The sequence below is a fragment of the Theropithecus gelada genome, chromosome 4, assembly GCF_003255815.1.
Source record: "Theropithecus gelada isolate Dixy chromosome 4, Tgel_1.0, whole genome shotgun sequence".
In the NCBI taxonomy this organism is placed as follows: domain Eukaryota; kingdom Metazoa; phylum Chordata; class Mammalia; order Primates; family Cercopithecidae; genus Theropithecus; species Theropithecus gelada.
The window spans coordinates 160,763,406-160,786,146 of record NC_037671.1 but is presented as its reverse complement, the minus strand read 5'-3'; the positions used below and the strand labels follow the sequence as shown (position 1 = coordinate 160,786,146).

The 22,741-nt window shown below is 39.1% G+C and overlaps 1 protein-coding gene across 3 annotated transcripts in view; it reads right to left on the bottom strand.

The window, feature by feature from the left end:
- PDE7B (phosphodiesterase 7B) overlaps positions 1-22,741 on the bottom strand; it is a 333,997-nt gene that overhangs the window by 136,244 nt on the left and 175,012 nt on the right. Inside the window, exon 1 of one of the 3 annotated variants that reach the window (XM_025384445.1) lies at positions 14,014-15,064. The exons of the other annotated variants lie outside the window; for them this stretch is intronic. Coding sequence (XP_025240230.1) covers positions 14,014-14,251 — 238 coding nt within the window. The 5' untranslated portion in view covers positions 14,252-15,064. Of the gene's footprint in view, positions 1-14,013; positions 15,065-22,741 lie in introns of those variants that run through there. 3 annotated transcript variants of the gene reach the window in all.

Sequence of the window (22,741 nt, the reverse complement as noted above, 5' to 3'; positions counted from 1 at the left end):
AGGTGTCTCACCTCTTCCCATTTACTTCAACTCTTCAGGAGGACATCCTCCAGCACCAGACTGACAGTCCTCATCGAAAACTGCTCCACATACCCAAAGCCAGGAAAAATATTTTTCTTCCTAGCAAATCTTCCTGGAGATAATGAATGTTGTAATCATTTTTGCTTCCCCTTTGCCCTGTCTGCTAGGAAGTTCAGATCCCAGTTTTGCTCAACTGCTTTGTGTAACTGTTCTCCTTCCTCCTACTTTTTATATATGGCTTTATCTCTCATCCTGACAGAATGGTTTTATGTGTTTGTGTACTTACATTTTATTGTAAGCTTCTTAAAATCTTACAAGTCTTTTTGGAAATAGGTAGATATTGTGCAAAGAAGTTTTTATCTTCAGCCTTTTTTTTTTTTTAAACTTTAAATGTACATGTAATGTAATATCTATTTAAATCTTGATTTAAATTCCTACTTCATCCCTCTGAACAGCCCATACGTGTGCCTCTGCTTATTATATAATGGTCAAGTTTCATGGTCCTGGTTCTGAAGTTAGGAAAATGTCTTGAAGGGCAATGCATTCCTTAGTATCATTTATATCTAACCAACCCATAAGTATGTTGTTGTGGTGGGCAATGGAGGTGGTGGTAGCTAAGGAAAGGTGGAAATAATGAAGAATGAAGGAGTTACTAAATACTTTGGATATGGTAAGAAATCTCTTAGCATATTATCAAAGACATTACACAGTGATAGATGAGTTGCCCAGACTGGAAAAGTTAAACTTCAGGAAGCAAACTCCCTTTGAGATGAACCAGGCTTGGTTTTCCTTTGTTTTATTAACACTCAGCTTCATCCAGGGTTTACAATGCATCCAGCAAGCTGAATTGGCTGCAGGACCAATTTAGAAGCTCTGCGTAATGTCTTTGAACACCTTAATGTTGACATAAAATCCATAATTCACAATTTCAGGATATGCTTCTTGCGGGGAAGAGAGGAGAACCTCCTTGCAGGGGCTAAACAACAATGCGAGAGTTCAAAAGGGTTGAAGATGCACTGTGGGTATTTGGATTGGCACTCAAGAACTCGCGGATGCTCGCGATTGCTTATCTGACTTATCTAAACTGCTGACGTCAAAAGAATTAGGCTAGAAATCTTATGATTACAGCTTTTCTTGTGATCTTTTCTGGTATTTCCTGTTTCCTGTGAGGCCAAATATACTTCGAGAGAGGGTTATTTTATGGCATTTCACTGTTTCTGCCTCAGCTAGATCTAAAGGTACAGAGAACATGGAGTAAAAATAATTAAGAATAACATCAGAAATCTCTGCCCGCCCCCACTCCCCTCACTCCCTGACATTTCTTTATAAGCATCAGAAAAAATTTCTGCAATGGTTCAGAGTAGGATCTTATTTTTAATGGAAAAAGGTCTATTGTTGTTTTAAAAGAAGAAGCCACTTCAGTTGTACTTCTAACTATTGCCTTATTTGGGTAGTCATAAGCAGACAGGCTCTGAACGGCATTAGCAGGCAGCCTGGGAAGCATCTGAGAGGAGGAGAAGGAGAAAGTTTCAGAGGATAAAGGAGGAAAAATGGCCACCAAAGATTACACTATTCCTTCAGGGCTACAAACACCTTATAGAAGCAGGAAAGAAAAACAAATGGTGGGAGTTGGGCCTGTCCAGTTTATAAAATCTTGCCTAAATGTAGCTAAATCTTCAACTTGCTTTCTGAGTACAGGCCCTGAATCATGGTCACCACTACTTTTGCAAAGAAAGCCTGAGGAACTGAGAGGCTGATTCTCAGTAGCTTATGGGCACATGTACCACAGACCCAAGCCTCAGTAGCTATTTACACAGGCCCTGCTTGAAATTCTACCTCCAGGCAACAATGCAGAAGGCAGCAGAACTCCTGAAAAGGACCACAGTAACATTTTATTTATAATGGTTAAGCAACCAGCAGCTACCACCTCTCTCTCTCTCTTACATATAACTTTGTTAATTCACAATCGTGGTTAAATTCTCACCTCTGGTTTTTGTTTTTTTTTTTTTTAATTTTCAGGTGAATGTCTATCTCTTTAGTACATTGCAGGCAATGTAGATGGGAAAATTCACAAAGAGAGGGCTTGGGACTTGCCTAAACAATTTCTAATCTAAATTTGGAAACAAGAAAAATGTGTGTATACGTATCACATGTAGGTTTACATGTAAACATCTAACTCTTGCTCATGGAAAGACGGACACCACACACTTATGTAATGCCATCACAGAGATGTTAAGTACTTGGGAGTGAAAAGGACAGGAAATTAGATTTAGAGAGATTATCATATTAGAGAAGCCTCAGCTGGAGTTGAGTGGCTTCAGGGTTAGACCATGACTGGCAGCGAGGCTGAGTCAATGGCATGGCTAGATGTCAAGGGACCCCAAGTTGGCCCTTGTGCAGTCAATAACTAGCTCTGTGCCCCTCATATGTTGTGTAACTTCTGTGAAGTCTCAGCTTTCTCAACACACACACAAAAAATGCAGTGATTTAACTAGATCCTCTCAAAGACCCATCTTCATTAAAAAATTCAACTGAAAGTACCCTTTACTGTTCCATTTAAAGATTTTCAATGGTTCTACAAGAGTTAAGATTTCTCGTCCACATGCAGTCTGGTCCCACTAATGTCTTTCTCTGTTTCCCACTCTTCTTCACTCCTAACGCTGTGCCAAGTGAATTTGACTAATCTCCATTCTCAATCATTTCCTGTGCTGCTTTGTACCTATGTTCATGTTTATTCCCTCACTAAATTTCTCACATCTTGTTGAGATCTTAACCATCTTAAAGACATAGCTGTAATGATCAATCCACCACAGAGCCTTCCTGGGTCAACCAACAAAGAGTCAGTTAATGCCCAATCCTCATGGAGTACTCTTCACACTTGGTTTGTTTTTGAGGACGTAACTTTAATGCACTACATTATAAGCTACATAAAAAAATATATTTTTCTTATATGTTTTCTCATCAATCCAGTGGCATCTAGTGTTGGAAGAATTGTTTGCTTAGAAAAATGTGGAGGGCCAGTATGGTGACTCACAACTGTAATCCCAGCACTTTGGGAGGAAGAGGCAGGAGGATCCCTTGAGGCCAGGAACTCAAGACCAGCCTGGGCAACGTAGCAAGACCATGTCTCTACAACAATAAAAAAATTAGCTGGGTGTGGTGGTGTGCATCTGTAGTCCCAGCTACTTGGGAAGCAGAGGACGGAGGATTGCTTGAGCCCAGGAGTTCAAGGCTGTAGTGAGCTGTGACTGAGCTACTGCACTCCAGCCTGAGAGACAGAGAAAGACCTCATTTCAAAAACAAACAAACAAAACAGGCAATCTAAGGACTGGAAGAAATATGAGTTGGCAATGTAAGAAGGATAGACTGTTCTGATACTATGGCGATAAACTGTGCTCTGCATTTGGGGAAGAGATGAACATGACTGGAACAGCAGGTCTAGATGGAAAAATATGTAAATCCTTCATGATAGGATGATACCATGTGTCAAGGGCTTTGGTTTGATTATTTCTATATTATTTCTTGTAGCTCTGTGTAAAATACTATAGCACTTGGGAAATTTGGTTTGTAAGTTGAAGGGAAAATATTCAGCATCTCAAAATTTTCAACATCTTCCAAATATGGTCAATGAATGCCACTTATGGTTATACATATTCATTAGTATGCTCACCCTAACTGCACCTCTTCACCAGCCACTGTTGCTAGAATAATCTTTCTAAAATGTAAAATTTATCATGTCACTTCCTACTAAAATTGTCTGAAGTTTCCTTATCCCTGTAGGATAAACTCCTCAGAAAGACAGATGAGGCCATTGGCAACCTGATCCCCTGCCTTTCTTTCTAGTCTTACCCTAGCCCTCCCCTGATTCACTTTATACCCCATAACTTGGCTTTCCCTGGAATTTCTTGCATTTGGTCCTATGTTTCTTTCTCTTATAGTGTATTCCATCTCTTCTTCATTTGGAGAAATGTAACTTACCTTAAATGGTACCTCAGAAAAAATAACCCCTCTTTTTTTTTTTTTTTTTTTTTTTTAGATGGAGGCTTGCTCTTGTTGCCCAGGCTAGAGTGTAATGGCACAATCTCAGCCTTCTTCAACCTCTACCTCCTGGGTTCAAGGATTCTCCTGCCTTAGCCTCCCAAGTAGCTGGGATTACAGGCACCCACCACTACGCCTGACTAATTTTTGTATTTTTAGTAGAGACAGAGTTTCACCATGTTGACCAGGATGGTCTCAAACTCCTGACTTCAGGTGATCCACCTGCCTCAGCCTCCCAAAGTGCTGGGATTATAGGCGTGAGCCACCACACCCAGCCCATCATCTCCTTTCTTGACACCTCCTTTACCACCATCATACAGGCAGAATTAATCACTCTCTTATGTGTTGGCAATTGGCACAGACTTTGTGTATATATATTTAGTATATTATATATCACATCTATCTGTCTGTCTATCTATCTATCTATCTATCCATCCATCCATCCATCCATCCATCCACCCACCCACCTCAACATTCTTGGTTCATGAATATTTATTTTCTAAGGAATGAAGAAACAGTGTGGCACATGATAGGCACTAAACAAACTTAGTTGAATGAACACTTTTGATTCTTCCTCTATGTTCCCACAGAGTATTATTTCCACTTAATTGTAAAGCATATGCCATTCTGCCTTGATATCAGTGAGTTGTTTCTGTATCTGTCTCTTCTAACAGGCCATAATCTCCTTTATTCTGTCCCAGACAGAAAGCCCAATGCTATGCACTGAGTAAAGAAAACTAGAAATTTGAATTTTTTGTTTACCTTTCTGAATATCTTAAATAAATAACCAGTAAATAGAGGTCTAAATTTCTTCTATTTCTAAGTTGGAAATAACACCTATTTGGTTGCTGCTTACTGTTTAGCATAAGAAGTTCAGTATTTGTACGTAACATTGAAACACCATTTTCTATTCTGTGACCTCCTAGTACATTTCTAACAATTTTTGGAGGATTTGAGACATTTTCAAAAATTTTTCAAAACAAAATTTGTTTTGGTCCAATTTTGTCTATTTATATTCCCTCCCCATTTTCTTTCTAGGGGATAAGGGCCAAAGAAAGGAGAAGAGCTCTCAGAATTTCCAATTAGCACATTTAAGCAGTGAAAATGTATCAGACCTGACCAGAATACAATACATTGTACAATTAGGAACACAATTCCAATTAGTGGCAGATATAAAACCTCAGATCTCAACGTGAAAATCAACCAGAAAGGTGAGATTTGTACACATCCTTTTTCATGTATTACAGTCATTTGGTCAAACTTTTCAGTGTCAACGTTTTGAGATGGTTGTGAAAATGTATGTGTTTATTTTAAGAGAGACAGAGAAAGAGGTGGTAGAGAGGGTAGAAGAATCAGGTCTAGCTCATGCATGGGAATATAACTCAAACAAATCATGTTGAATATGCAGTGCTCAAGGATAGGGCCTAGAACATAGTAACTTAACCAACGTGTGATAGAGATAGTGTTTTTTGATGTATGTCCATGTGCCATTTTCTTTTCTTTTGCACTCTCTTGTGCATATTTTCTGCTTCCTCCCCTCCAGAGGCATACATGGAAGATCATTTGGAATATTATAGCAAGAATGAGAAGAAAAGAAGGGAGTTGATATTCATTGTTTGGCCTTCGGAGTAACAGGTTTTCGGGGTTTGTTTTGTGTGTGAGTTTGCAGAAGGACAATAATCTTAACAGCTTGTCTTTGTGGAAAGATAAAAGGATTTTCTTTATTCTTTTATTAGATCCCTTTAATATGGTAAAAGGTGGGTCTGTAGATATGGGCACATTGAGGTTTCCTTCTGCTGGGAGGAAAGAGGATACGGCACAGGGTAAGGTCATGTCAAAGAGACAGCTACAAAGTCTACTCCTGATACCCTGGGGAATTGCAGGGAAGAGTCATAGGCAGAGCTCAGTGGCACATGAACATGCCTTTGCTTCTCCCTCCGAGGCTGGCACCTCTCAGGCGTGTGCAGGATAAACATTGGATAGGTATGTGGGAACCCGAGGCACATATTCACCCAGATGCCAACTTGCAGAGGAGCAAAGAGTGGGAAGGTATTTATTCAGAAGAAGTAATCGAGAAGAGACTGACCACCATGTTGCTAACTAACAAGTTTAAATTTCCCTGTTCTCCATCAGGGTGGCCTCAAGAGGATAATTTTCTTGGTTGAAGAGACTCAGGCTACATTTCATCATACATTGGAGGGCACAGATTTGAAATCTCTGTTACAAATGTTTTAAACAGTGACTGTTTCCTTCTCATTTCTGTATGTATTTTTGATTACACTTCTTATATTTGAATGTTTCTTTGTAGTGACCTTACCTGACTTCCTTTTCCTGGATGCTCTAGGCCTGGCTGTCTGCCTGTCCCTTCTTCTTTTCTTTCTAAATTGTTTTCTTCAGCAAACTATCCACTTTTTTGAATGAACGACTGTCACAGATCCTCTAAATGTACATGTCTTCAGGTGTTCTGAAGTGCTTGTTGCTTGTGTTTATAGATTTATGTGAAATATTTGGGTGTCATCCAAAAAGATTTAGAGAAGGAAGCAAGAAAGAGAATCTTTCTTTAGCTTTGGCTTTAATTCGAGGTTAAGAAACACTAAAATTCTAATTATTACATGACATGTGCCTTATTACCCTTGGTTATTTAATTTTCCTTTTTGATACATTTATAGAAGATTTACATTCATTCCCATAATAGCTGTGATTTTATTTTACAATTTTCTGGCTCCCATACCTTTCAATTTCTACTACCACGTTCATGCAACTGCAACTCGGTCTCTCTTGAAATTTGTCCTTTTCTCTCTAGTGATTTTATTTTTCTGTAGTAAGCTTGGCCCCTTGGACCCAAGGCCTTCCACAACTTTGTCAGCTTTGTCTTTGTCAGCCATGCCTTCCAACTGCGTACAAGGCTGACAAGTTTTCTCCTGTCACTCATGATGAGAACTGTGGCCTACTCACTGGAGTACTCCCTCATAATTTGTGTGACAGCCGATGAAGTAACAAAATGCTCAGGACAGTGGCTTGGTTTATAAGCTTTAAAATATATGTCATATGGACTTTTTAGGTAATAAGAAGTGCTTAGAAGAAGGGGTCTCTAATAATTTTGTAGTTCGAGGAAATTTAAGACAAGTTCAAAGACACAAAACTCATTTCTTGGGGTGGTCTTTTGACATTTTAGAGACTGAAGTCAATTCCAAAGAGAAATGTATGGAAAGGCAGAGAGGGGTAAACAGGAAAATGAAGTATGAAGTTCACACTGTGTGAATATCAAGACTACAGCATTGCATTAAATCACAAATGCCATGAGCTCTGCTCACTATTTCTAATATGATGAGATATACATATTATCAAGTGTACTAAAAATTAAAGAGTAGAAAAAATCAGATAGAAGACTGTACACAGTTTCAGTTACTTCTGTGAGTTTAAAAAAAAAAACTTGAAGCTTTCAGACTTTTCACAATAAAGCTACTAATTTTTTCTTTTTTTTTTTTGGAATTGGTCTGATGCAAAAGTCAATGCTTTTCTGTCTAGTTGAAGCAACCTAGTTTACATTTTTTTTTTTTTTTTTTTTAAATAGGAAAGAAAAGAAAAAAGAAACTGTTTGCAGAGAACAAGCAGAGGGCTTAGGAATACCATCCTCCATTGAGCGCCAGCCCCTCAAAAGCTCATTTGTAGGGTTGGGTAAACACACACCTTCTGCACTCTATTTTTGAAATTATGTTCAGTAGTCTACAGACTGTTATCTGTAGAAGAAGCCGCTTTTGAAACTTCAGTTTATGTAAAGTGTTCCAAAATGCATGAACAGAGTAATTATTTTAAAAGTCTATAAATGCAAGCATTTGCCCTAAAATTTTGTAATTATCAGTAAATTACAAGTTCTCTATATGAAGAGAGAATTGTCTCATATTAGTTTTGCACTTTTACCTTTTTTAATAGTTCTGAACTTCACTCTTGTGTATTCTTTTATTTTAAAAGCTATAACGACTAATCCTTATCTTCTGCTGGAATATGTTTAAATAGGATTCCATTAAAAACAAGAGCTAGAATTCATGTTTCTTGAGTAATCTGTCCCTAAAAAGATGTTCATTCATGCATCTGATGGCAATTTGTAAGCTGTTTTATTCCTTCTGATAATTTTATTTTTTTCACATATCAAAATGTATTGAGTGGCTGACATATGACAGATGTTAGGGAAAATACAAAGAAAATAGAATGTTCTCCAGACTCTCAAAGAGCTGGAATCTAGGAGCAGAGAAAGAAAATGTACACTAATTGTAACAAAATAAAGTGATTTGCTTGTTAGGTAAATACAAAGAAAGTTCTGTGAAACTTCAGAAGAGAAAGGCATATTTTCCTTCAGTAATCTCAGGAGGGATTCATGAAGGGGCTAGCATATGAGTGGGAAATTAAGGAATGGGAGAAATTAGGGACATGGAGCAAAGTCATTTTAAGCATTGAGAACAATGAGCAGAAAGCAAGTAGGAAGCTGTGGGAGATGTGTCTTGTCTGGGTGGAATATGAGTACTCAGAGGGCAATAATGACAATTAAGACTGGAAAAGTGAGCTAGTGCCAGATGGAGAACTTTGAATGCAAGAGGAAAGAATTTGGATTTTCTCTGTAGACATTAGAGAATTATTAAAGGATTTTCAAGAAGGGTTGAGACATATCTTGATTCTTCTTTTAACACTGTTGATCTAAATCACAGAATAGAATGACAATGGATAGAGAGAGTTGGAGGCTATTGCAAGATTATAGACAAAACTACATGAGGTTTGACCAAGGGCCATGCAACTGAATAGAGAAAAGATAATGAATGAGATAAGTTGTTGAGAAAATAACACCAACACCAATAATTATGAAAGTTTACATTTACTGAGAGTGTGTTGGAACTTAGGTTCTATTCTAGGCATTTTTTTTTTTTTTTTTTTGCTATTATGTCATTTAATCCTGACAACAACCTTATGCAAAGATGCTATTATTTATTCTCTTTTTATATAAGAAGAAACAGAGGCACCGAGAGGTGAAGTACCCACCCACGGTCACATAGTTCAGTAATAGAGATGCAGAATTTAAAACTTTTAAAATCTCAACACTGCAGCCACACTCTGACACCCTTAGCCTCTCTTATGGACTTAGAACTAGTGGGAATTGGGGAGCTGGAGTTAGCAGTTTTGAACCTGGGTTTCTGTGATTCATGAAAATAAGTCAGGTGAAGGAGAAGGTTTAGTTCAAAGTGAGATGATGTACTCCAGCATTGACTCAATTTGCATTCACATTTAAAAGATGGATTAAATTATTAATGATTATTATCTAGCATCACTACGGAGTGAAAACAGGCTGCTAAAAGCAGTAGTTTTAGAAAAATGTTATGAGTTAATACTTATCTACCATTGAGACTAATCGATTTCTTTGCTCAAAGCAATTTGTTCTGCTTTGAATGAAATCATTAGAACCAATGAGTATTTGAAAGTATGTATAAATTTGTACAAGTGTTTTTGAATTTTACCAGTTTTACAGCCAGTAGTTTGAGTTGACGGGTTTAAACTAACAAGTGCTTGTTTTCACACTGTAGTTGTAGACAGACCTCTGATTCATAAATCCATAATTGTTCTTTTATTAAGCTTTTGATTCATCTCTGAGTCCCTGGTGCCTACTACAGTGCCTGGCATACACTAAGCATCCCATAAATGTTTCTTGATTATAATGATCGAAATGTTCATTCTTCAACATATTTGATTTATATCATGCTTGATACTTGAGGCATTTTGAAATAGTAGTTTAAATGTTAATTTGAATTGTAGAGTACTGGAATCAGAGAACGGTTTTGGAGATTTTCTTCTCTGAAATTGTTTGATATTCAGGCCTGAGCATAAAGCAAATTTCTGATTTTGTATTCTCCTTGAAAGGCAGGAGACATTACAATGGCTATGGGGAAAATGAGTTTCTTTCTTTGAGGGATTTGTGTGTGTTTATATTTTCCTAGAACCAAAGTTTATTGAAATGGGAACAAGCTTGATAAATAAGTAAACTATAATGCAAAATTTAGATCAGAGACACCGAAATGAAAGGTAAGTTTCACAGTTGCAGAGTTTACAGTTATTTGGTTGAAATCCAAAATCAAATTATTTATTCAACTAAGAACAAGTCCTGCTAAGGGATATCTAATCTTAAACAGGTTGCTGACTAGAATTGTAATTAGCATCTTTGTCCTCACAGCATCTGAGAAGCCACTTATTTTCTATCCTTGTCCCTCTCCCCACTCCCCACATGGGTGCATGCTCTCACTGCAATGGTATAAGCTGACTTTCTATTGATAATAGTTGGGGATCTTTCCCTGGATATTTGCAGTATTTGAAGCTTGGATCTAAGACTAAAGCCCACAGAGTAAGTGGAAAATGTATATGAGACACAATCCTTTGACTTGTTCTGCATTGTAACACTGTTTTTCTGGTTTGGCCAAGGTTTATATCAGTTTATATCACATCATGAGTTCTCATTTTGCCCCATCTACAAAAAATCAATAAAGCCATGTCTTGATTTAAATTTAAATTTCTATTACCCAGCATGTACCCTGACCACATGAGTTTTGTGGACCAGAGTTGGGCAATTGAAATGCTGGTCTGGTTCTGATACAGTTTCAATGTGTGACCCTGGATGCCTTATTGAGTCTCTCTGAACCATTTACCTCACCTCCAAATACAGGGGTTAACTAGATAATTAGATAATCCTTTGTTTGCTTCATATAGGGAAAAAGATATGAGAATTAAGGCAATTACATAATTGGGTACAGTTCAAAGAACAGAATTGACACTTGGACCTCAAGCATGCTGATAACTTCCAGAGCCCCTCGCTAGGGTTAACAGTGCTTTGGCCAATGCCCAGCTTTAGGGGCACTCTCAGATGCATGGACCCTAACATGTGAAGGTGACAAGCTCCTGTTCCTTCCTTCTATCATCTCCCATTCCCTCCTACAGTCTATTGCTTTGGACAGCCACCCGACAGTCTGCAGAGCATGCGAGTCTAAAGATGGCGGAAGATGTTTCTATGTATCACCGTCTCTCCGGCACTCCCCCACGCTCTCCAGGGGACTATTCTATCCATTCCATACTCCCAATTGAGCATATTTCACCTTAAAATCTATCATGAACACATATTTATGTTCCCATATTTTTTTTATTCTCTCCTCTTATTACCTTAGCCAAATCTCAAAACATTTTTCTACTTCACTTGTGAGAAACAAAGTTCCAGTCTTGTTGAAGAAGTGTGCATAAAAATAATGATGTCCTTTGCTAAGGAAAAGAAACACTGGGACTTTTAAGGTTCCATTAAACACATTAAGAACCAGTAACCCTCATCTTTAAAGTCCTCTAAAGTAACTGTTGGTTTGATTCAGAATTTCTGCAATTTCATGGTTTAAAAAATTTTAAATCAATTCGTTATCACAAGCAGTCAAAATATACACAGAATGTTATAACATTTAATTTTCCTGTTTTTAGTTACTAGCACAGCAAAAATATTGTGGGCTATAAATGTAAAATGTTAAACAACTACAGGTAAAGAAAGCAAAGAGGAGGGAATAGATAACCACTGGGGGAGATGGGAGGCCGTTGGAGATCAGGAAAGGCATTAAAGAGAGAGATGCTTGACCTGGGCTTTGTTGTTTGAATAGAAAATTTTCAGTTGACTGAGCCAAAGAAAAAACATTTCAAGCATAAAGCAAGGCTCACTTGATGCGTAGCCAGTTGCTTAAAAGGATTGTGAAAGTATAAACTGAGGAGACTGAGGCAAGGATGAAATGAGACAGACAGAGAGAGAGAGAAGAGAGAGAGCACACTATGTGTCTTGGTGTTTTTTGAAGAGCTTTCTATCATAAACCTCTGCCTCTGTGCATGAACTGAAAACAGCTTAAATCACCACTTCCTAAAAACAAACAAAAAAAATGCCAGAAGTTTTGAAATAGTCTTTAAGTGTTCCTGAGGGCCCCATTATTGTGCTGCTGTGGTGAAAATGGTGCAGCTGAAGACACCTGATGCTCGGAGCAAATGCAGCATCAGGGATAGGATGAGTGAGGAAGAAGGTAAGAGACAGTTTGGAAAGTGAAGCGACTCATCTTTGGAGTTGCATCCTGTGACCTTCTACCGCATAGACAGATGATGATGATAAGGTTTCATGACCATTCCAGTAGGGATGAGCCCTCATCTCCCTGAGAGTGAGCAGGCGCAGGAGGAAGGACAGGAGGCAAACACCCATCCTTTGGAAAGGTGTTATAGAGCCTGTCTCCACGCAGGCAGGCAACCTCGACAGTAGACCAGGGTGCAGCTCCCCTGGGAATCCAAGTGGCTTCAGAGACAGTTTCCACTGAAGGTGAGGCAGTGGTAGAGAGGTATAGTAAGACTCAACAAGCCCTGCTTTGTGATGTCCAGAAAAATGTGTATTTTAAATAGTAAGAAGCTACAGGAGTTCTACTTTTTCTCCAGAGTGCTTTTTCAGGAATTAGATGCTCATTAATATAGAATATAAGTAATAACGTACACCTATCTCCACAGACATGCTAACAATTGTTGAATTAGATAGTTTTATCAAAGGGCACAGTTTGAAATATGAATTTTAATCATTTAATGGACTAAAACAAACCTAAAGTGCTAAGAGTTGAAGTGTCAGAGTAAAATTTTCTGCCCAGGTGGGTTTTTCCATTTTTCTTGCCCTACTCACATGCAATACTGGTTTAGTGTTACCTCATTTCTTCTGACCAAGACCCATCTCCCTGGGCATCCTTCTCCCAATTGCCACATAAACCTCAGTTTTATTGGTTTCCTTCACTTTCCTGTGTACTCAAGGACTCATTGTTTACTGGAGGCCAACCCTGTTTTTTTCTCCCTTTTAAGTCTTTCCTTTTCCCAGAGTATTAACTTCTTAATAATATTCTTTATAAAGTCACAACTTAAAAAAAAGTTCCTGGCATAAATAATTAAAATCAAAACTAGCCAGATTTTTATTTCCTACTCTGTTTCCATGAGAAAGGGAGAGGTAATTTTTGGTGTATCTTTTCCATCTACCCCATCCCTCACCGCCAATGGCACGCCAGGATTCCACTGCACCGGGCTAGCCAAGACTTCAGATGCATAAACACACACTCATGTTCTTTCTTCTGAAGTGAACCCACCACTTTCCAAATATCTAGCAACATACTCCTCAAAGAAAGAGAGTGCCCTGTAGTCAGCTGTGGCTTTCTTAGTTTACAAAGCCCCTTGGGATCCTTCCCAGGCATGCTGGGAGTCTTGGTGGTGGCTGCATCCACTGTCAGAAACACAGTGAAGTTCTCCACAACCGTCCGAAACACAGCACATTCTTATGACATGACAAAGTGTGAGTGAGTTGATATCAATAAAGGTGTTTATATTACTGACATTTGTCAAAGGGGAAACCAAGTCAAGAAAGTTTACCAACTTGCCCAGGACATAAAAAGCTTGCATGCCAAACTCAGTGCTGGGAACATAATACATGCTGTAAATGGCATAGCTAAAAATTGGAAAATGTATTTTACTTTATATAAAAAATGATAAAAAGCAACCTGAGGAGAATATTCTTTTAGGGATATCTCTAACTTGTTGACAAGAAATGTTAGAGTCAGGATGGCCATTAAACAGCATCCAATTCCACCCCCTCCTTGGTGGGGACTGAAACTCAGGAAATTTGACTTGTGCAAGCCCACAGGGCAAGCGTATGTCAAGCTGAGTCCGGGACCCAGGTTTCTTGATTTCCAGTCAAATGCTCCTCCTACTAAATCACTCTTAATTTCAAGATGCATTTCTATCAGAGCAGATATTTGGAAGTCACAGCCCTCGGACCCTATGCTACACAGTTCATCTTCCTCCTTATGGCTTGGACTCTCCAAAGAAGGGGAGTTAGTTATCAGACTTGGTCCTGTGACCTGCTACACCCCATGGTCAATTTACCTGGAAAGCTGCGGAGAGCATCTTCATTTTCCAGAATGCCTCTCTGTTTGGTCGCCTGCAGCTCACTTTTGGATTTCCAAACCAGCTTTACCATCCTGATCATCTCTGGCAAGTCCCAGGGCAGCGGCCCCTGCTGGCACCCCGGCCGGCTTCCCGGGGAGGAGGGCAGCACACCTTCTGGGCCTGTCCACCTCCTGCCTAGCTCTGCTGGGTGGAAATAGCGCTCTAGCACAGGCATTCTGTCTTGTGCCCCAGAAGAGGAGGCAGTGGTGCTGCTGCTGCTGCTGCTGCTGCTGTTGCTGCTGCTGTTGCTGCTGCTGCTGCTGCTGCTGCTGCTGCTACCACAGGGGAAATTCTTCCCAGGCAGGGAAAGGCGAACCTCCGTAAGATCCTTTCCAGCTTCGGAAAGACAAGACTCCTCCAGCCTGGCACAGCCTCCCTGTCTCCTCAGGCCCTCCACAAACACTGCCGACGAGAGCGATTCACTTCCCTAGGTTTCTCACTGGTGAGAAACTGTTACTGTACTCCTTCCTTAGAGATAGAATGCATTTTTTTTCCCCTCCTCTCTCTGGCACTGAGTTCACAGCACTTAATTAATCCCAGGCTACAGCTGGAACGACAGCAGGGAGGGAAAAAAAAAAGCCATCGACGTTCTAGCATTTGCTTTTCCTCTTCTTTCTTCTGATTTACTTGTTCTCAATTCTCTTTCGGTGCTTGTCAAAGTTTGTCGACTCTTAGCTCTTTGTTGGCTTAGCTCTTAAGGACTTCAGGCAAAGAAGTGGGGCTTCCCCTTTGCTAACCTCACAGAGGGGTTCCCCCCTTGCCAGAGGCCAGTTATCTGGAGGTGTCAGGTGAGTAGTCACCCCTGTGGTGCAGACTCAGGCCCTGCAAGCCCCCAGGAGATCTCCAAAAAAACAGAAGCTGAGCGTCTGCAGAACCAATCTGCGGCTGCTTCTCCCTGGAGGGCCTGATGGGGGTTGGGGGGCACGTTGCCCAGTCACTGAGACCAGTGCTGGGATGGGCTGGGTTGATCCTCAGTGCCTCAGTTTGATCACTCTCGCTCTTTCTCCACATCCCTCCCCCTTGTGTCATTTGGTTCTCAGCAAACCTAACTGGGTTATGACCTATTGGTCAAATCCCTTCATAACCTCAGCTGCCCTTCAGCTGGAAGGGAAATAACACTGAATCACATTCCACAGTTAACTCCGAAAGATGAGAATTCGGGAAGCATCAAGATCCTCATGCAAACGGGCAGTGGCCTGCATAGCCTGGACATGTGGCTCAGGACCGTTCAAAACCCATTTTCAAAGGAACAATCATTTTAAAGGATGTTCACAGGGGACATAAATGGCAGTGAAAGAAAGAAAAGAATGTTAACGATTCACCTTCTGGAGGGAGAGCACTTCTGACTTATTATGTGGGCCACTGACTACTGTGTCCCCGACCTGAGAGTGGTTGAATTGAGGGCAACCTCAACCGTGGGCCATGCCTCTTGTTCTTAGTCTCAGAGATGGAGGCGCTAACCCTGAAAGTAAGAACCAATTCAACAAAAGGCAATGCCCCCTGTAGCTTATGTGAAAGGCCTTGGACAGAAACAAAAGTGGGGTAGTATTGTATTTGGCACTTTTGCCAGCAAATTGGTTTGTAGGAACAATTTGAACTTGTACATTCAAGTGAATAGTCCCTGTTTTCTGGAAGAACATTGTAACAATCCCGTCTTCCTCTCCTCTTCATGTCTCCACATTGCAAAGTGCTTTATTTTGCTTGGCATGCCATTTTGCTGATGTATAATCTGTTGCTTCTGCTCTACATTCCTTTCAAGGCTGGTTTATCACACAATTATTTGATATTTCTTCATGGGAGAGAGGAGGAAACTTGGGGAAGAGGAGAAAGATTATTGTAGAGTGTGTTTTATTTTCATTGCTCCCATCTCTTTTTTTTTTTTTTTTTAAGTTGAAACCAGCAAAGACAACTGTAATTTTATTGTTGTTTTATTATTTCTCTAAATCCATGGTGAATAAGTTTAGTTTTCCATCCTGAATCAGGTGAATTTTCTTTTTTCTGGATGGAAAAGTATACTGGCAAACCTACTTTCCTTCCTAACAGGTGAAGAAGGGTCAAGAGGGTATAAAACAATAATAAAGACATTGAAGACACTGCTTTTGGTGAATTTCATTATTAAAATATTGATCTAGCGGCTCTTACTATAACAACTAGATATTCATTGTTAGAATATCTAACAATGAATTTGTTAGATATTGCCCTAACAACACAGTTAGGGCATAATCAGTGGTCTACTTCATTAGAAAGATGTGTTCTTCCTTATTTCCCTCTCTGATAAGAGATGAAAGGATTTAAGTATCAGTTCCACACTTCCACCACTTTGACAGCCTGTCCAGTCCTTATCTTACCCTTCCATCAGGCTGGGGGCATCAAGGCTCTCTAGGATTGAGATGATTTTGTTTAATAATCACATGTAGACTGTTTCACTTTATTATCATATTTCCTGAATAATGTCTTAAACTCACTCCTCAGTCACAAACTTCCTTGACATAACAACTGAAGAGTTTCCTAAGTGTTTGACTATTTTTATTTTTGTTCAGTTATTTTGCAATAGCACTTAGCATCAGGATATCCTGACCCTTGGAACAAAGGGGTTAAGAACAAAGAAAACAAATATATGATATAATATATCACATACACTAATGTACTAAGAACATAACACTTCATTGTTCATTTCTTCAAGAATGACTTTTAAAAAATTCCAAGGATATACATTTCCATTGTATCCTCTGTACTGTTTTACCTAGTTCCTTGTAAAAATATCTTACAGAAATTACAAAATGTTGGATCACTGAGCATGAATACTTCCTAGTGGAGATGAGTCAGGGCCAAGCAATCACCATTTCACATTTTCATTCCCAAGGAGGAATCTACTTCATTTGAAGGTTTGAAAATTGGAAATATTTGCACAATTTAAAAAAAAGTTCCCCCAATATGGGATTATTTTCATCTTGGAGTAGAAGGGCAAAAATACCACAAGAAAGGTTGTTCTCATGGTATTTCTGGCTCACATAGAAACAGGAAGTACAGGAAATCTTGCGAGAAAGCTTGGCTCGGAAATTTTTGGCTCAACTGCAGGTTCAAGAGATTGGGACAAACTGATGCGAGGCTAATGCTTGTTGGACTAAAACTCTCTATCATGTGAATTATCTGAAAGGTGCTTTTGTTACATTTTGTAGCTAGCATCTCATAGGCTGTGATCTCTTTTGTTTTTCAGATAGTTACTTTAGAAGAGCATGCCTGTAAACCTGTAATTTTCACTACTCAGTGGACATCATTCACCTTGATATGGTATCTGCAGACAGAAGTTTGGATCACTGAGCGTGGGGTTGCTACATGATCAAAGGAATCATGGAACAGAGAAGACCCACAGGTAACTTGTGAGGATTCTTACGCATGTTAATATCAGTAATTAATGGCTGCAGACAGGACATTTTAAGATAGACTTTCAAAATAACCAAGTTCTTTCTCAGGCCTTGTGAATCAACTCAACATAATGAGAACTAACAGGTGAAACAGCTTGTTCCAATGGACAATGGACACCTAATTGTAGCAAAAAGACTTTGCTGTTCCTGGAAGTACTGCTACTTGTTGAGGGTGTGATGGCTTCAAGGTTACTTTGAGGAGTTGGGGTGCTGGCTGCGTGGGCCCTGAGGGCCCAGAGTCCCAGAGGGGCGGTCGAACTGCACTCCAAGGCGTCTGGAGGTGATGTTCTTACTGACAACGAGGAGGTTACTGGGTTGGAGAGGGACGTCATAATGGCTGCACAGAAGGGATGGACCCATACAATATACTACCCCCAAAGGCAGCTTCAGGTACCAAAGAGGACCTTAAGTTAGCCCCCGTCCTTCACCAGCAGTGGGCAGCATCTGTGAAGAGAATAGCGCCATCATCTGGTTTTGGCTGGACAAAGGTGAGGCCCGGTGATGCCCTGACTGTGGCAACTATTACAAGCTGCCTCACCAGCTGGCCCGCTGAGCCTCTGCACTAAGTTACTCCAAATGTGCTATAAAGTTTCTTCTTTTTGACAAAAACTAGCCATTGCATTGGCTCCTTCTTCCAAAAACTAAAAATAAAAAGACTTTGCTCTGTGGTTGGAGCTATAAAAGAATTGATAACCCCAATACTAAAGTATACAACCAAGAAAAGTGTCAAAAATATAGTTGATTTAGAATGTGGACTTTGAAGAATTTTTGGTGTTCTGAGGGCTATGTAAAAGTCTTGTAGACTATGGGTGCTCTAGTCACTAGGCAGATAAGCATTTATTACACATGATTTGTAAAATAAGGCATTTATAATGTTAAATATTTCTAACAATTCTAGAGAATGTACCTTTTTAAAAAAATGGAAACTTAGAAACATGTATCCTTGTCATTTTCTTTCACTTTCAGTCTATTAATAGATTCTTACAAAACAAAAAGTTTAATAAAAATCTTCTCACTCAGATATTTTGGAATTGTTTTATACTCTTATTGACCCTCATCTGTGGCCTATCTTTTAGAAAAAAAATGCAAACTATGGAGGGAGTTTATTTATTTTGTCCTGAACTTTCCTCTCCATCAGTTCAAGCATGGATGTGTAAACACACACACACACACACACACACACACACACACGACCAGTCTGCTTTTACAAATGCAATTCAAAAAAAAAAATTAAAAATGAGCAGGGAAGGAAAAACAGGTCTTTCAACTTGGTTCTATACAGTCTAAGTAGAAGAAGTGCAAACAATTTAGGAGACCTAGAAATGTATAACTCTGGCCTTAGCTAATCTCAAGAAATAATGCCAGCAAGTAGGAAAAATGACTTAGTCTACAGACCGACCCTAGAAGGCAGCACATATTTCCATTGTCATGGGGGAAAGGGGGAAAGCATGTGGGGCAAGATGAGGAAAGACAGGTGGGGTGAAGTAGGAGGGGTGTCTCAACCATACCCAATCATTCTCTTGTTCGCTCTGCAAATGAATATTAACTGCCGGAGAAACAGCAGAAGGGAAAACCTTCTGTGCTAGCCTTTGGGTCCTTTTTCAGGTACTGGGGACCTGCCTGGCCTCTTTTGCCTTAATTCTGGTTTTCAGTGTGAGTGACCTCTGTCTCTTTACTTATTCATTTATTTTTGTACGTTTTAAGAGAGAAACTAGGATTTCAGCTAACATCACACTCTATCCTGGCTGTTAAAGATCTTAACTAATGCTAATGCTAAGTTTACTGTCTCTGTGAATTTCCCAACAAAAATGGGCCCAGTCAGACAAAAGTTGAGAACAACATGGAAGGAAGACTTGATTTTCTCTACTCAGCTCCTGCCTGCTGATGAATACAGCCTCCTATTCTGTCCCACTACTGAACATCTGACACTTTGGTGTGTGCCCCTGGCACCCTCTGACTATAGCCTTTCTAGGATTTCAGGACTTATTTCTGATTGTGAAAGATCATAGTGGTGGTAGAGTACACTTTTCAGAATTTCACATTCGAGCGTGTCAACTTCTTAGAAAACAGCTACAACAAGGAAATCTCTAAAGTAACTCTCGGAGACTACTTATTTGAGAGTTACAAAAACTGGGTTTTGATCTATACTCACCACAGAGCTTTGCCCCAAATTTGGGGCCTTATCTATAAATGGGTATGATGGCAATAAACATTTTATCCATCACACTGGGATCCTGAAAGGATTAAATAAGACTAGAATGTCAGTTATTTTTAAACTGTAATGTGCTATAAAAATTTAATATTGTTATTTTTAAGCTATATGATATCATAGTTGACAAGTTCATTAAACACAGATTTTGGCTATCCTTTCCTGGGATCTGTTAGAAAGCTGGAAAGTCAAGCCCTTCTACCCTTGAAGTAGGTCTTACTTCGGAAATTTGGGTTCCCCAGTGAGAATGCAGGCGTAAAGGAAATCAAAGGCAGGGCTGTTGGATAAAGGGTATTGGGGAGTGACCTGTGGCAGAAGACAGTAAGAGATTTGATGGTAGCAAGGTCTTTAAGGTAGGCTTGGTGAAAGTATGAATGCGAATAGACAGATACAGAACAATGTATGTGACTCATAAGATAAATATTCTTTGTAAGTGCATTTTGGAGGGATGAAAGCCCAGGAATCATGTCTAGGGTCTCATCCTGCATGATCTTTACCATGTATTATTTAGTGCTCTAGTTAATGCTGTATAGGTTCTCTTAATAGGGAATTTTGTTTTTAGTCCAAAGCGACTAAACACAAAATGCGTTTGATGTTCATGAGCTGTGCAGCTTTGTGTCATATGCTGTGGTAGTGAACATGTGTCTTCAGGCCCCCTACTGGTCTCATTTCCCTAGACAAACTGATGAGGGCCTCAATGTTTTGTTTGGGGCCTTTATTTCTCAAACATTTTTATAACTTTGATTGCTCCTAACTGATTTCTGTTTAATTTGTAAGTGTGCTTACAAGAAATGTAGTGTGCAGAATCAAATGTGATATTTAAAAAGTGGCCTGTACAAAGTCTGAAATATGTTGATTTTTTTAAAAAAAAAATAAACAAGATCCATAAATTTTGAAAGCTCTCAAGAATTCAACCAGGTTAAGAAGATCTCAAGGAGACTGGAGGAGAGATTATCCAAACATTCTCAAAAAACTGCTGGAAAATGCCTGAGAGAGGGTTCTTTTCTCTTAATCTAATAAAAATAAAGTAGGCCACTAATAAGATATAGAAAGATTTTTTATATAAATGAAATAACAAAAGGAAAGTGAGAAAATTATGAGGAATCAAGCCTTCTAACAAGATTCCTTTTTGTCCTTGACATTCATTTAGGTTCATATTTATGTAGTTCAAAGTTAATTTGGAAGAAGGAAATTTCAACTGCTCCATGTGTATTGCGTGTGATCCTGCTGCCTCTTCCACTTAATTTTTATTTCCCCTTTTTCACTTATTATCTCCTGGTAATTATGAATTACACAGAACAGCTATGCCAAATGGTATCTCCTAGAGGCTATTCTAGATCAAGGCTTCTTAAATATTAATGTGCATTTGAATAACCTGGAGATCCCATTAAAATGCAGATTTCTGATTCCAGAAGTCTGGCAGGAACCTGAGACTCTGCATTTCTAACAAGTTTCCTAGGGATGTCAAGGTTGTTGGTCATGATCACACTCTGAGTAGCAAGGCTAGAGTATAACTATGTGGCAACAATTTTATGCCTGTTCCATATTAGTTATTTATGAAAGAAAATGCAGCAATCATCCCAGTCTTTCCAGATACACCTATTAGGACTTCTAAAAACAATCATGCTGGTGCAGGCCAAATACTCTCAATGGAAAGAAGCAACCAGAACTGCTATGTAAGAACAAGTGCTGTATCCGGGGACATTGAACCACAGCTTGTCAATTTTGTTTTTTTCTTTTTTTCCCCTTACGGGTTAACTTTAAAGATAAGGTTGACTATCAACTATAAGCCCATGCAATAAATATATGCAATGGAATCTTAAATAATTTCATAAACAAATACTATTTTTGACAGTCTTTTCTCATCAAATGTCAAGTGCAATTTAGTTAGGCCAGTTTCTCCATGACTCCTTCTTTCCAGCATTTTGTTGCACCCCTCCCGCTATTTTCAGAATGGTTGGAATACAAGCAAGGCTCTGAGTCTTTGATCTCCATCATCAGGGGTACTTTCAGCAAGACCTGCTCTTTCATTTGGTTTATTAAAGATTTATGTAAAGTGGTCTTCCCATGAAGCCTGGTAATCTTTCCCACTGTGATATTCCAGGCATGAATGAATGGTGACCAGATGATTCCTCAAAGAAATAAAGATGGAAAAAAAAGGAAGCAGGCATTCATGGTGCTGTAGCCAGTGGCGAATGGTGCTGCTGATTCAGAGAAATCTACAGCAATGTCAGTCTCAGCGAAACACACACACACAACACACACAACACAAAGGTTGAATCAAGTAAACTTTGCAATAGGCTGCATTCTTTAACAGGTATCACCTGGAATTCATACAGCTGTAGGCACGGTATTCGTGGGAAAACAATGCCAGAAGGAAGAGACATGTGAAATTAGCTGGAAGACCAGGGTAACTAAGAGCGTGGGTCTAGAACATTACCAGATTTATATGATTAAAAATTTGTACAGTTAACTAAACAAGAACGCTTAGAACAAATGAAAGCATCTGCTGCTAATTGGAAACACAGTTCACTGTATTATTTTTTCCATTGTCTTTCCTGATTCTTTCTAAGGCTAAGTGCTTTGCTATGGTTATGAACACCAATATTTCCTGATATATATAATCCAGGGGAGTAACTAAATAATGAGAAAGAGACAGTTGGAAGATACTGTATTAAAAACTAGTATACAGAATGTTTTATTATTTCTGGTAATTTTATGAGTTGTTTTCCCCTGGTAATGGCAGGAGAATTAAGAGTGAAAATTAAAGGGGTGGCCATTTAACATATAGTACGTAGACAACACATTCTTTGCATGGTACAGTACAGGGATTCCTACTGAACCCTTTTTGTTTGATATGCAGTGTTGCTAGAAGAATTATTGCACCACAATGAAGGAAAAAAAGCCCAGCACACTAGAACATTTTACAACTTTGACATGTGTATAAGATCTTTATTATCAAAAGATTTTCTAAGAATTTCACTCTGGTAATTTTTTTTCATCACACATTGAAATTTTAACCACGTTTTTC